The 15632-nt window shown below is 36.1% G+C and overlaps 1 protein-coding gene across 1 annotated transcript in view; it reads right to left on the bottom strand.

The window, feature by feature from the left end:
• Window positions 1-15632, bottom strand: part of LOC117217280 — a 158686-nt gene that overhangs the window by 37184 nt on the left and 105870 nt on the right. Inside the window, exon 4 of the mRNA XM_033464783.1 lies at window positions 7963-8087. Coding sequence (XP_033320674.1) covers window positions 7963-8087 — 125 coding nt within the window. The remainder of the gene's footprint in view (window positions 1-7962; window positions 8088-15632) is intronic.

Genomic DNA, 15632 nt, shown 5'->3' with positions numbered 1-15632 from the left:
CACGAAAGTTGCTGTACAGCTAACTTTAATATCTGCGAAAGATTTAAGATACTCTCTACTTTATTTGGACAACTTTTTAATGCATAAATTATTTTGGAAGAAATTTCCAAGGAAGAAACTCTAACAGTTCCACTACAAGAATCTTTGATTTGTAAAACTCATAAACCTTAAGAATCTAGGACGATGAAACTAGTTCATCATTAGGAAAATGCATTAAAAATGCAGAATACTTGTTTCGTGTTCCGTTCGTCTTATTCATTTATCACTCACCATCATCAATACTTGTAATTCTAAAGATTTGAGAAAGAATTCATATCTAAATTCAATCATCGACAAATTAAGAATTTTTCAAACTTCATCGCACTAGGGTTCAAAACATAGAGAATAAAGTTCAATTGATAGACAGTTGCGGTTCTACGGTCGTTTGTGCGCGTTCACAGTGACAAAATAGCAGATAAAATGTGGCCAGCCGGCGCATTTCAGCCATCCCAGTAGAAAGGAAACAATTACAAGTATTCGCCAACAATTTATAATTCTGTAGCGCATAGCAGTTTCGTCGCCGTTCGCTCACAGGTGCTCGTAGGTACTTTTGAACGTTATTATTAAATCGTCGCAGATAATTTCCCCCGTTTATTCGTTATGGGATTTAGAGTTCTTCTATGAGTAGACTGGTTGACGAATTCGCGCCAACCGAGAAACACGGCTGGGGATGAATATAATTCGCTTTTAATTCCTGACAGCGTGATCCGACTGATGGAATCACGAGACGAACGGGAAGCTTCCGTGTTGCTAGAGAAAGGGGTAAAGAATAGAGAAGGACAGAGAATATCATAATAGCGAGAGTGAGGAAAATTCGAAGGTGCTATGCTTGATAAGTATATGATAAATTTGCTAGAGATATTATATGAGAATTATGAAAGGTTAATGGGAGTAATCAGTGACTGTAGTATGTTAATGAAAGTAATTTGAGAGATATTAGTAATGTCAATGAGGAAAGAATGGAAAAGAAAAAGCGAGAAAAATTTATGTACTGATAAGATGTAACAGTAATAGAGTAGATAGAATAGGTTAAATTTAAGGCATTAGAAAAATAACAAAAAATGTGGAGATATAACGAAAATAAGAAAACCTGAGTTAATGGCAGCGCTGTTCATTAATTTATTGCCCTTTCCATTTATTACGCCACGAGGCTTACTATAGACCGTATTTCTAAGGTCCTGCAGTGTCGCAGACGGATCATCTGATCTGCCCGACGGAAAATATACAATGTATCGACGAGCGCATAATTATCACCAAGCAGCGGGTTCTAGAAACGTCGATTTCGGTCCGTTATTTTTTCCACACAAATAAGGCGGCATACGTGATTATAGGCGCGGACGGTGGCGTGACCCGAGCGTAGTGGGGGTCGACTCCCAGAGAAGACAAAGAAATGATCGAATGGTAATTAGTGCCTTCTGAAAAGTCGAACGCATACATCGAGAGATATAATAAAGTCAGGTCAAATCCTGTATAAACTAATTATAATTGTTGAACAATTTGTGGCGTGTTCGTTATATTATTTTTAAATATTGTCAAATATACAATTTTATGTTAACCCTGTTAATTCAGTGTTAAATTCATTGAACTACCTCTGTTATCTTAATCGAAACAGGGGAACGATTACTTCGCGGCGTCGATCAGTACAATCGTAGCGAGAACGGTCGTAACACCTTTAAAAGATTATTTACTTTATCAAGATTTATTTATGTTTCATGGAAATTTAAATATTTTGCAAGAGTGAAAATAATTTCTCGTTAAATGGTTCAACAAACGTCAATACAAATAACAAACGAAAATAAATAAATAAAGAGTCTGATTAAGTAGAATTCATTTTTATATATAAAATGTGATGTCGTAATTAATTTCAATTTTGCCTTTAATTTTGTACATGGACAATCAGTTAACGTTCCGTAACAAAAACTTAATTTACCATGAAAACTTCAGCACATTTTTCATATGCAATTATCTCATTGTGCCGTGCAATGGTAATAATTACACATCACCTAGAAAATAGCACATAATTGTTATATTCGTGGTAAACGCTGTTAAAATATTTCTCATTTTATTTTCCAATTTTCAGAGCTAATTATGCACCAGAGACGTTTTTCTTTTATGGAAATAATAATTTATCTTTCTTACATGAAATTACTAAAAGGATAAATCAATATTAAAGAATATGTCTCTACCAGTTTCCTGACTTTTATTATTTTTCTTCCAGTTTCTATTTTATTTCGTTTTCGACTCTTAACATCCTAAAATCATTGCTTTAAATTTCTTTTATTTCACTAACCTCCTGCCAATTTTTATTAAATCTCCACACCTTTCTTATAAATTTCTATTATCTCTCCATTACTTCATTTCGACTTTTATCCTTTTTATTATCTTCCCCTTTTCAATTTGTACATTTCCTATCCTTCATTCTAAGTTTCAATGGTTATATTTTAATTTTTGTCGTTAGATGTCTTTCTACCGACCTCTGACTTACTCTTTCACGACTTCCTTTGAGTTCCGTAATTTTCCTTTCTTCCCTTTGATTCCCATTATTATATTCTATCTCCTTTCTTCCTATTTCTGGCGTCATTTTGTTACTTCTCGCTCAACTTCTACCATTTTTCAACGAAATGAAGCGATGAAAGTAGAATTTATTCGCAAATGAAACGTTCCTTCGACGTTACGTTGTACGTTTCTATTCCTCTCTTCTCGCGTCCAACTTCTTGATCGTTTAATTTTGTTTGTCTTTTACTGTAGACATAATCGTTTTGAAGTTTCAGGAGAAGAGTTCAAGGAACTTGGAACAAGTTCAAGCGGATTAAGAAAGAAAGCGGAAAAGACGTCTTATCGATAAGTATTAAGTAGTTATCGCGTAGTTCGAAGTCGTAGGTAACTCCGCGGTTCTTGCCACTCGTCATCGTTACCTTATCTTTTGCAGATTATCAAGTAATCGACAGTCATTTAGTTTCACTTGTTCTGTTCGTTAGAATAATTTCCACTTCGTTATATTTACTTACAATTATTTCCTCTTTACCTACCGCTAGCAACTCTATCAAAAATATGGAAATATGGAATTTAATCAATCTTTCAACTCCAAATTACAAAACGTTAGAAACGATAATTTTAGCGCGCCAATCTTTATTGCAAGGAGTAAATCTTTGTTAACAAAAGTATTAGAATGTATCGAGAGGAAGTTAAAGGAATTCCAGGAAAAGTTATACACGTTCTTAAGCAATAAAGGTAACGGAACTCGGTCGCTAAGACCGGCCAAATTGCGGGAAGCGGGCAACAAATAAATTCTTTGTTGGTGACACGGTTCACGCGATATATCGCGGCGCACAGAAACCGATTGCTTCGTGCTTCGTATTATTGAGGTCGAGAAAATCGAGCTCGTATTGCTTTCCAGCAACCGCTGCTCCCTTCCCTCCCCCTCTCTTTCACTCTTTCTCTGTTTCAGCTTCGCCTTTGATGTACGCGGAGAAGAACTTTTTCGGCACGGCAGAGCGTAAGGGAGTTTCGCGATATTGTATCGCTATCGATTCCGCCAATAAAACGTCACGTCTACTCGGCTACGCGCTCGGAACACGGACAAAAGCCACGTCGCTCCGGGTATCTGTTTTCATTTCGCAAAGTCAATCCCCAACTCGGACGAGATGGCGACCCAACACCTGTCTGTCCGATATTATCGCATTGCAAATTGCTTTTGGCAATTTATCGCTGTGCTTCGTAGGGTAGAGGGAGGATCGGAGTAATGGGAGGCATAAGAAAGTTAGACGGACAGAGGAGTAGGAGAAGAGAGTGCAAAAAAGATAGGTGGAATGGAAAGACTCGTAAGAACGGTAGAAATAGAAACATGTATAAATGCAGAAGAGGCGGAAAAATAAGAATGAATGTAAATTTAAAAGGAATATAGAGAGGGTAGTAGGTAGAGATAAATATAAATTTCAGGAAAGTAAAGGGGAGTAGAGAATTTGAAAAGGTTGGAGGAAAATGGAAAGAAGGCAAAGGACAGAAATAATAGAAAATAGAGAACAGTTAGTATAGTTTTCGAGGATAGGGAGAAAATAGGCAGAATAGAAATAGAGTAACTCAAGAATCAACGCGTTCAAGCTGTTCAAAATAAAATTCAAGTAATAAACCCAGGCCCGAGGCCTCTCAAAAAGATATGAATCACAATTCCACGCGCGAAATAAAAGACATCGATCAAGCGGAGAATTCCCGAGGATTTCAAAGAAATTTCTGATCCAGATTCCAGGAGCTGCCACAGAATTGCGCGCAGCCTCGAAAACCGAGAGACGAGATCGAGGCCCAGTAGTAAAGCTCGATATAAATCAGGCCGATCCTTCGCTTTCGAGTTTCGACCGCGGTCTAGTCTCTTTTTCTCTCCTCTATGATCCGGCTATCTCTCGTGTCCATCTTTTTCTTCCCTCTGCGATGGCCGACCTGTTCTCCGACACGTAATTACAAGTCTTCGTAGAAGAACTTCCAGTTTCCACCGCTTTTAGCCTCGAGCATGATTACCCGACGATCTACGAGGAAAGGAACGCACAAAATGAAAACGGAACCTTCGATAGCGAGCTATCGCGTCTTTGTAAACTGTCAGAGCTTTGTCTTCCACGAATAAGTAATAATAAAATAGGGAATGATACCACGATTACGATGTTAATCGTTATTTCGTTTGATACAGTGGTTAAACGAGGTTCGAAGTTTTCGTGAGACGAAAAAGAGTAATTCGTATTTTAATTGATTTTGTTGTTCGTGTCTAAGGAATGAACATGTTTAAGATAGAACTTATCACGCAGTTTAGAAAAACAAGTGTATGGATTGGATCGTGGCAGAAGAAATTTCTTTGATAAAAATTTCTAGACAGGGAAAATGTTTGGTGTTTATGACTTTTAAACGCTGTTAGAATTGATAAAATTTGTATTTGAAGAATATTGAAAGTGCAGGAACTCATATATTCGCCTTCCCAAATGATTAATTTCTTTAATGGGAAAACCAAAGAACATGGAAACATCATCATACCGACAAGAATTAAACATTCACAGGTCGGGAAAAAGCGTTTTTCACACGAACATGGAATGCTTTTGCATTTCGATTAAAATTTCGTTGAGGACAAATAATGCAGAATTTCAGCGCAAAATTGATATACACGCACGTCTGTATACATATATTTCGCTGAATGTTCCTGGTATAAAATTGGCGAGCTTTTTCGCGTGCTTATATCTTCGAATTCACGACGCGAAACGTACCGGCTTTTCGCGAAATCCGGCTGGCGCACGGCTTGAAAATAAGAGAAAGAACCGGCGGGAAAATGGAGGAAATGGATCCACTGGTGTGTTCTGCATGACTTCATCATCGCAGCCGTGTGTCTCCGTATGGTTGGAAACAAACGGAAAAATGTTTCGCCGCCGATACGCCACCGACAAATTCACACAGCACTGACAACAATATAAGATCGTTCAATTTCTGACGTTTTCTGCTCTCGTCGACCTTTCAGCAACGTATTATTCTTTATTTCCAGCGTCTATACGCTGCTTTCAACATTTCTCTTCGATTTCGACCTATTAGCTCTTGTTTTATCGACTTCAGTCTGTTTCTTTTGAGGGAAAAAGTTTTATTCATGGAGTGCATCGATATTGCAGTTTTTGCGCAGAGACGGATATTTTATGGTAATTATAATTTATCTTTGATCTCTCAAATCAATTTTTAATCTATTCAAAATCTGTTTTTCGCTATTGTCGGTCATTGACGATGTAATAAACATGCAGAGATTTAAAGGCAGATTAAATTATAGAAACAAAGTAACGGAAGAAATTTAATTAAATTTTCTCTTGGACGAACTTTGTGATTTATTTGCAAGCATCTGTGCAATTAAATGAAATAATATAACTTAATCTGAATTTGTGAAAGACTCTTGTACGAACGATGCCTCGTATATCTTGCATACTCTGAACATTTTCAAATTTTATATACATTTTAACAAATTGAACATAAAACAGCAACTATTCTGTCTGACAAACTCTAATTACTGATTATTGAAAGATCCAATATATTATTATTATTAGTATATAATAAATAATAATATTATGATATTCAACCCTTAAAAAGTAAAAAGCAATAAAAGACTGCTGATTTTCAGGTAGCAAGCGGAAGCGAAGCTTTTTCTTGAAAAAAGTCGGTAAACTGGTCGCTAATTACAGCCTGGCAGACGATTGTCGAATTATTTGATCGGAAGTCGAAGGCAGAGGGACGTCGCGTTTTATACTTTCGGTCGAGCGACGATCCCACCCGAGCGATTTTTAATCGAACTACTCCATCCTCTTCCAACTCATCCGCCGTGCATCCAGGAGCATTAGACTTTCCCAGGATATATACTTTTGCTCGATTTTCATTCGCCATTTCCGTTTTACGTTCACGCATTCGATTTTGCTCAAGTGGAAAACTCCCCCGATACAGGTTCATGACCTTCGTTGTTTTTTTATTACCTTCTTAATGATTAATTGTTTATTGCTGATCATGCGAGTGTAAAATTGTGAGTTAAAATTTTACCCATTTACGTGAATATCATAAATGATCGATGCTTGAATTTTTTTACTCTCAATCTTTCTTAATCGATACTTGAAAGTATAGAGAAAAGAAACATTGATAAAATTTGATAATTTATAGAAATATAGATTCCTTGTCAGTAGAAGATTATTACTTCGCAAATGGCAAGCTTGTACATTATCCTGTACATTTATCGTCCTTCCTTTTATTGGAGCTCCAGACACATTTATGAATTCCATCACTCAAATAAACTCAATTTACATTTACTCATATAATCTCCCAAAAACCACAAAGGGAGACGACAGGATCCGAATAACCAAGTGATTCACTTTCGTCGCAAAAACCGTGCGAGCCCAGCCGGCATGTAAACGTTTTATTTAATAAAGCGATTTACCTCCGACGAAAACAGCGTCGAATATTAAGAAGCCACTGGCAGGAGTACAAACTTTCCCATGAGAACAAGGAAACAACGTTCGTGATCTATGAATTGTTCACGCATGAAACTCATGTAGCCAGAGAGTTTAAAACAGCAAGGATCACATTGTTAGCTTTTCAACAGGGAACAGGGAGAAAGTGCGGTTGATACACCGCCAAGTAATTCTCTGAGATCGTGAAGGAGAAAGAAAGGAAGAGCTTGTAGGAAAGACGGTAGAAGAGGAAAGGAGAGAAAGAGAAGCTACGAACTCCATACGTGACCAGCGAACAAACGACTCGTCAGTTCTCAAAAATCGCCCCCACTCTTTTTCCGCCTCTTTATCGTTTCTTTCCGGTCGCGGTGGTCGCTCTGAAAGCGTCCACCGTGTTAATCACCGCGTTTCCACGGCGGTCTTGTCTCCAACCGACGATTTTTTGCCGGATCATCGCTGATTAGAAGCGACTGCTGTACCACCGAGCACTTTTTATGAGACTTTATGGTCCTCGGCCATGCTGACATTCCTCTTTATAAACCTCGGATCGTGTTAAGTGTGAAATGTACTTTTTGGCTCAAACAGATTGCGCCGGCCTTTCGCCGCTTGCTTTCTGATTTCGTGCGGTTCTAACTTGTTTCATTTAGGGTAAATTTTTCTGCCCTTTTTGAAATCTGATTATCGAATAGAGATAGAACTCTTAGTGAAGTTAAACGTGAAACGCACCTTTTCGATGGAGTAGTTTGCACGATTCTATCAAACAGATTGTTGTGTGTTCCTTAATTTCAAAAAATACTAACTTCCTCTTTATAGTAAATTTTATCGCTAGATTTTTTCGATTGCGGAAATTAAAAGATTTTCATTACTACTGATTTCTACATTCCATCTGGTATAGATTTGAAATAAAAATACATTATAAGATATCCAGCAACTGACTAATTTTATTTTTCAACTACGATTTGACATGAATACTTACCACTAAGAAGAAATAATCCACAGGCGACCAGGGTTCTGTGATCTGAATAACAATGTCCAATTAAAGCTGAAATTGTGGCGGCCAGGACAAGAGCTACAGCAGCTACTTGAAACGGTGCTGAGATCCTAAAATAAATTCGAATAACGTTAGTCAATTACAGTTATCCAAAGTTATGAAAATAAATAAAATTACATTTAATTCACTTCTAGTATTAAACACCTGTGTGTGAGTGCCACTATTATATTTTTTCAATCGTTCGTTATTTTCAAGTTTTTCATTTAATAACTAGGGAATAAAACAATATTTTTCAAAAAAAAAGAGCAGTAACCGATTTATTAAACTACTGCAAAAACTGCATTTCTCGTTCACGTGAATTTAATTTCCTGTTTCAGAGATAAAGTGTTTCAATCAAAATATTTGATCAAAAAACAATGTCAGGAATTATTGTGTAAAAAACAACATCACTGTTTTTTTACGATATTCCATGGGAAAACAAATTTCCACCAATGGCTGTACTCTTATGTAACGGATGATATTGATCTTTGAAGCAAAACACACAGTAGAATTTTTACTTCAAGATCTGGTTACTGACTTCGAACAATTCCTCTTTAAATAGCCTGATGTACAATGGATATTGAAATGTCGTACAAAACAAGTAACTACGTACAATAGATGCCTTGGTGAACGTGTGATTGGTCGACAACGGCACATGTCGTTGAAACCTTGAACGGCTATTGTCAACGTGTTCACATATTTCACAAAGTTTGCGCCGGGAAGTGAAACCGGACATAGTTGTCGACGATTTATTTATTATAGATGATCGTGTAAGAATAACGAGAGCATTTCCATGTATCCAACTATGACCGATGAAAATTTTTGCGTAAAACGCGATAACAACCCTCGATCGTTGTACGAACGTCGTTGATATAACGAAACGCTCGCAGTATTTTTCTTTCATTTTTTATTCAAATAGATTTGATGTTCATTCATTGATGATTACTTTTCTCTTTTCAATATAACGAAATTTAATTTCCAAATCTCTCACTGGGATGCCATTAAATAAATTAAATACGATTTAATTACAAACCATGAGTAATTTAAACATACATCATATAATTGAATAAGACAAACCTTTTTTCATATATATAGCAATGTTACTTTACATTCGAATATAATAATATTCACATAAATAAGTCAAAATACGAATTGAATACAAATTTTCTTAAATCGAAGAAAAAGATTATTGATATGCGTAACAAGTAATAAAGTAATAGTTCTACATTCATACTGAATTCGAGTTAGAATAATTACGAACAGAAATTTTTTACAGAGTAAATATATTACTTTCGATTTAAATAAAAATGAAAACATGCTCTTTATAATACTTTTTATGTGAGATCAACATCTCAATTGATTCCCAAGTTACAATATTTGAACACTGGCATTCAGAAAACATTTCTGTACCATACATGTACACAGACGATGTCCAATCGCTGTGACCTACATATATTTGTTTCAGGAACTCTATAAATCAAGTAGTAACTGTGAAAAAAACGCTGACTGAGCATCTGTCACTGACCAACGCACGCTGATGAAGCTTGGCGTAGGTCAGTGAGGATGTATGAGCGAGAAGTCCGAGCGTACGACAAGGACAAAAAGTAAATATTTAAAAAATTACACTTCTCTTCTAAATAATAATTTTTCAATAATGGAGATCCGGATCGATATGAAACAAAATGCATTTTAAAATGAATGACATTCTGCTTTTTATGACATCGAACCTATTTAGTCAAATTTATAAAAAGCGCACGTAGCTCTGAAATAGCAACCGTGCATGATTTGAATATTTTAGTAAATGTTATTCGTGTATTTTGTAGAATTTCTTTCGGATTTTATTGTGATATATGCAGGATTTCAGTTTAATATACATGATAATAAATGCAGTAAGCATTTTAAAAATGTAAATAATGGTAAAGTTGATCAGTTTTATAATTTTTTCAGTTAAGGAAGAGTAAAACTGATGAAAATTTTAATATATATGGTGATGAATTATTATCGTGTATTTAATATAACTGACGTATAAATGTAGATATTGGATATATAATTCAGAGAAATTGATTCATTTATGTGCGGAACAAATTTATTATACTGGCTATAAATAAATAAAATATATCGGATACTGAAATTTCTTTGCGTCTTAAATCCTAATAAAAGGAATCTCATTTCATTTTATTGGGAGTCTATATCACTTTTTATAAAATATTACCGCATTAAAGCTTCTTTGCGTTTTTTTTTTAAACGATCGAAAGTTACGATCGCTGCCGATATTAAAAGAAACTTATAAAACGTTTCCAATTACATAAAGTTCGTCTGTAAAACATTTTAGGACTCGAACAGTATAAATTTCCATCGAAATCCATATCTTAGCAACTAAATTTCTATTAAATGGGCTATTGAACCCATGCTAAATAATTTATCGTAAAGCGAAATGTGCGCGATATTCCACTATTACAATTTAAGTGAAATTACCAGATATATAATGCGCACAATACTATATCATTACTACAACATCTACTACGATAACTTCAATTTCTATCTATCAGACACTTCTGCGCAATATCGTTAATATCAAATTTCTCTTGTCAACAGCTTTGCAGACCTTAACATGATTCTAGTCACCATTAAGGATTAAATATTACCCCTAAAGCGCCTCTCCCTCGAATTTAACATGTGACATTCAACAACTATGCGGACGATCGTCTTCGTGAACAAGACGTACGTCATTGGGGGATGAAAATTGATGTTATGCTCCACCGTCACAGCACTTCGGGACTCTGGAACTTCCCAAAGACGAAGACGAAGGAGGTTAATCAAGATTTGCAGTAAAGCTGTAATGCTTCACAACCCGAATATATACCCTAAATTTTGATCGATCCCCTGACCAACTTCTTTTGAATTCTACCTTCGTTGCCGTGTCGAGGAAATCGCTTCAATTTATTACTCTTTCACATAGCACGTACACGATGACACGTAGTCGCATGATTTTGTACACACTGAGTTGTTGCCTGCGGTTAATTGAGAAAAACTGATGGGAGATTTATGTTTTCTTGGGCAAGTTTTAAATTCGTAAGGTGGTTATTGCAAAATATATCGTAGACTGACAAAAAGAAATTCTACTATTCATGTCTGACATATCTAAAAATTAAACTGCAAATTGACTAAAGATATTGGTTTTTATAAATTTTAAAGACTACGACATTTTCAATACGAATATTCTACAGATATTATAATCTTTTGAAGCCTATAGTTAATTAAATTTTTGCACATGAAATCGTCGGGAAATTACGAAAGCGCATTTCACTTTTCTATAGCGAATTAGCCGTTTAAAATGCGGCTTCAAAAAAAAAAAAGAAAAAATAAAAGGCAGAATGTTTTTCGCAATGAAAAAGGTCAATATTTATCAAGACGACTCACCAATCCCAGTGAAATTCGGTACAATTCTTTAAATGCGATCCTATTAAGTGACGAACGCTCAAGCGAGCATTAAAGACTGAAATCGCATTTGCATTATTAAGCGATCAATTCAACCCTACTCGAATCTGTACGCCATACACCTGGCGTTTTCTTTTCGCTGTCAATACCATCCCAATGGCTGTTTATGGACAGTGAACGAAAACGGATCAGGAAACGGCGATAAACTCCTCTTTCCAATTTTAAATTCTTAATTGGCTTACTTCGTGTGCTCGTAACTCACTTTGTAATTCCTAACTTCATCCTCTCTTCATCTTCTCATCATGCATATTGCATACGAACTGTTCTATTTGAGATTCGATTATTTACCACAAGCACCTGCTAACATTGTTGTTCTTCCTCTGTGAAGTCGCATTGTATTATACAATAGATTATTAGGAATGTATCATATGGTTTTTAATTGTTACATATATTTACACTCGTACGTCTTAATCGTTGAGCGGTCGAGGCAAGACTGAGGAATAAAAGGATTTTAACGACTCTCGGCGGTTATGGCGCAATACGTAACAATGACTCGTCTATGTCAACAATAAGTTGCGATTACACCAATTTTGTGTTTAACACGTCGAAATATTCTGTACTTAATATAATTAATACACTTAATAATTCTTAAGTAATATACTTAAGAATTGCATGGAAATATGTTACGAAAATTATATACATATTTTTTCCTCAAATTATAAATTTGCAATGCCCTATTTATATAATCTAAAATACAGGAATTAAATAATAGATGATTTTTCTTCGGGAACTCACGATATCCTTCATTCGGTTAAAGAAGAATTTCCAGGAACTCAATAAACGCATGAATTCACTCCGCACAGTTTAACCACGGTCAACTAAGCCTATTTGGGAAAAAAGCTCAACTTCACTCGCTTCTATAAATACTCGGCTCTACCAAATATCGCCAGGAGCACCTTCGAATTCTCCGCTAACCGTTGCTTTTTGAACAGAGTACCCTGCCAAAAACAGCAATACATGACAGATAAAATAAAGGTTCGAAAATTTCGTACAAATATACGATAGAAGCAATATCGATCAAAGATTTGTAAAGTATGTTCGTCGTTGATCGACGAAACGACGTTGAAAATTTATCACGGAAATTTTATAGCGAAAAATATAGTGACAGGCGCTCGTATGCGCTCTTCGATCTGGTTGAAATTTCCACGAAATTTTCCCCGCGAAACATCAGATCGTTTTGTCGCGGATGGTTGTCGTTTCAGATAAAATGGCTGCTGCAAAGGGGTGGCGGGGGGACAGTGTGTCACGGGGGACGGGGAATTTCGATACCACGGGTGTAATACACGTATTCGTAGCTATCGGGGTAAATGGAGCATGCTGGGTAACGGCGCGTCTCGCTCTAAGGGGTGCTGCTTGCTGGGATCCGCAATCAACCCTCCAGACGCTCGAGTTTTGAACCTACGGTCGTTTCAAACGGACCACGTCAATCACGATTTTCATGATTGCCGGAGACTCCACTGTTGTGCTCAAAATAGATTTTGAGAGATGGAGCGTCTGGAATTTGAAGAATTTGAAAGATTTGAAATATTCATAGTATTTACACAAATAAAAGAATTCTTACGTTGATATGTAATTATTCGGATAATCGTCAATCTGTTCGTCGTTTGAAAATTATTGGCTACATTATTGAGATAAGAAAGATTTTTTAAATTATTTGTGATTTGTAAGGATTTGGAGAGAAACGATAATGTAATGGTTAATGGTTAATTGTACCTCGAAACTTGTTGGCTAAATATCTCTCTATATATCTACTCATTAATTACGTATGTATTTTATACAGTCTAATAAATTTATTAAATAAATTACGCATACACGTTTTCCAGCAAATGCGAAACTCTTGTTGGTATTTATGTGGACAATATTACTTCCCGCTCAATCACGCGAGAACGTGATTACGCGTTAATCAAGCCCGTGTCTCATAAACGTCGTTTATAATGCCTCATTCTTCGTCATTCACAATAGCTGCCACAGATCTGTATAATGACATTGACGACGTGATAGCACATGCGTTTCATAGTCGATGCGTTCATCGAAAAGCTTGCATTTATTCCACTTAATATGTAATTGCTGCTAATAATTGTCGGCATTCAGCTTCGAATCATCCTCTCATTAATCTTTTCACTTGTAATTTCCTTCATAATGTTTCAATATCAGAAAATTATTAATCTAATAAATCAGGTAAATCATATCCTATTGATGATATTAAAATGCTTGAGATCTCTTCTGGTATGTAGTCAATAAAGGATGGACCGCCGTTCGAACATTTCGAATTCGAAAACGACTCTTTTAATCTGCGGAGCGTGACGACGAACGTATCGCTGGAAATGTCTGGCGCAAGACTAAAAAGAAAGCCAGTGGCAGCTGGGTAATGGAGCGTTTCTTTAAGCGCTTGTACATACGTAGTATTTCCAACCACCTAAAAATCATCTCCCTACCGTACACCGTTCTACAAAATTCTGTGGCGTGTGTCGCGAACGTTATGAGAACTGCGTTAGCTGCGCGCAAACTTTATAAACGCGACGCTGTGCTGTGGACGTTTCTCATATTCCCCCGGTTGTTTGACGAAACGACCTTTTGTCAGCGACCTGTCGCGGAAGTATACTCACCCGTGCGCCTTTTATTCACAACTTTTTCAAAAAAATCGGACAGGGTAAAAGTGCGACTAGAAACTAGCTGGTTAAAGTTCTAGTAATTGGTCGACGTGCATAGTGGTAAGTTTGGACGTCGATTGCACGAAATTTCGCGGAGCCACATGGGAATATTAAGCCGCAGAATTAATAACTAGTTTTTGCTACTTCTCAAAGGAGACGAAATCGTGGCCAGAGATAATAGGAAATTATATTTAAATGTTTAATCTGATTTTGTAGCAATAGAAAGTTGGGATGTGGCAAGGGAAAAGTTGGAACGTTCATTCAGTATTTTGTTATACGATGTTAATAATCTCAAATGGCAGCGAAATCAAAATATGCGTAAAAGAATATCTCTTTATAAAGCTCCTTCTAGAAGATTTTAAATTCAACTGGAAAACCCAAGAGACTTCTCTCTGTTCCAATTAAAGGGCAAGAAAAACATTCCAAATACTTCCGTATAAGATATTACAAGTTGATTAAAAAATACAGAAAGACGAAGTCATTAATATTCCTCATATACATTTTATCGATAAAGTACTTGTAAAACGAACCTACGTTTCAGGGTATTTTCTTCATAAACTCGGTATTGTGACGAACGAAAGTATGGTTTAAGAGATTCTCTTACACAGAAAATTTTCCAATATTCCACATCCTAATTCAATTACGTTCCCCGATATCGTCTCAGGTTGGAGAAATTGCGCCTGAAGGAATACCGTCAGGAATAATATCCACTCAGACGTAATTAATAAACAGTTTTTCCTGAAATCTCTTATTCGCTGTATTTCCCGATTCCCAGTTGGGTTGTCCCGGACAAGCATGAAAAACGATGTAAAACTTGATTAAAACTTGAGAACGGCGATCGATCAATGAAGGTTTTCATAAATTTACGCCTGTTAGGGAATTATTATTCGGTTTCGTTGTGATCATGCGACATCAACTAACCCGTTCGCTAATTACTGTCCGGTTTTAATGTTGTATTATGTTTTAACTGCGACACACAGTCGATACGTAAAATCCAAAGAGAGAAGAGAGAAAGGATGACAGTATGTGCATGCATAAAGGTACACGTTTTAACGAACAACGCTACCGGCTGGCTTTTAATTAACAACGCGTGAAATGATCCCGTCTCGACGAGGTTATTACGTCGTCGTTTTTCACATCGCGCTCATTGTGAAGTTTGTTTCCGACTTATTACGATTGAAATGCTTTTCGCAGATTGGATGCGACTGATTTATGGTCGCCTTGGTGCATACATTGCTGTGAAATACTGAAATTAAATGGACGAATTAAATTCTTTCATTAGTATGATTAAAGAACAGGTATTCGATCTAAACTGAGGTAAGTTTCTGATAATTATTTTTGGTTTTTCAGTTGTACTCGTATATAAATATTAAGAGAGACGCGTAATAATTTTGGGAAATATATCGAGAAGTTTGCATTGTTTGAATATGTTTAATTATTTTCCAATTAGGATATATTACCTTTAAA

This window comes from Bombus bifarius, unplaced genomic scaffold, assembly GCF_011952205.1.
Source record: "Bombus bifarius isolate JDL3187 unplaced genomic scaffold, Bbif_JDL3187 scf7180000007975, whole genome shotgun sequence".
Classification (NCBI taxonomy): Eukaryota; Metazoa; Arthropoda; class Insecta; order Hymenoptera; family Apidae; genus Bombus; species Bombus bifarius.
Note: the sequence above shows the minus strand (reverse complement) of the source record. Positions and strands in the feature narration are given on the sequence as shown.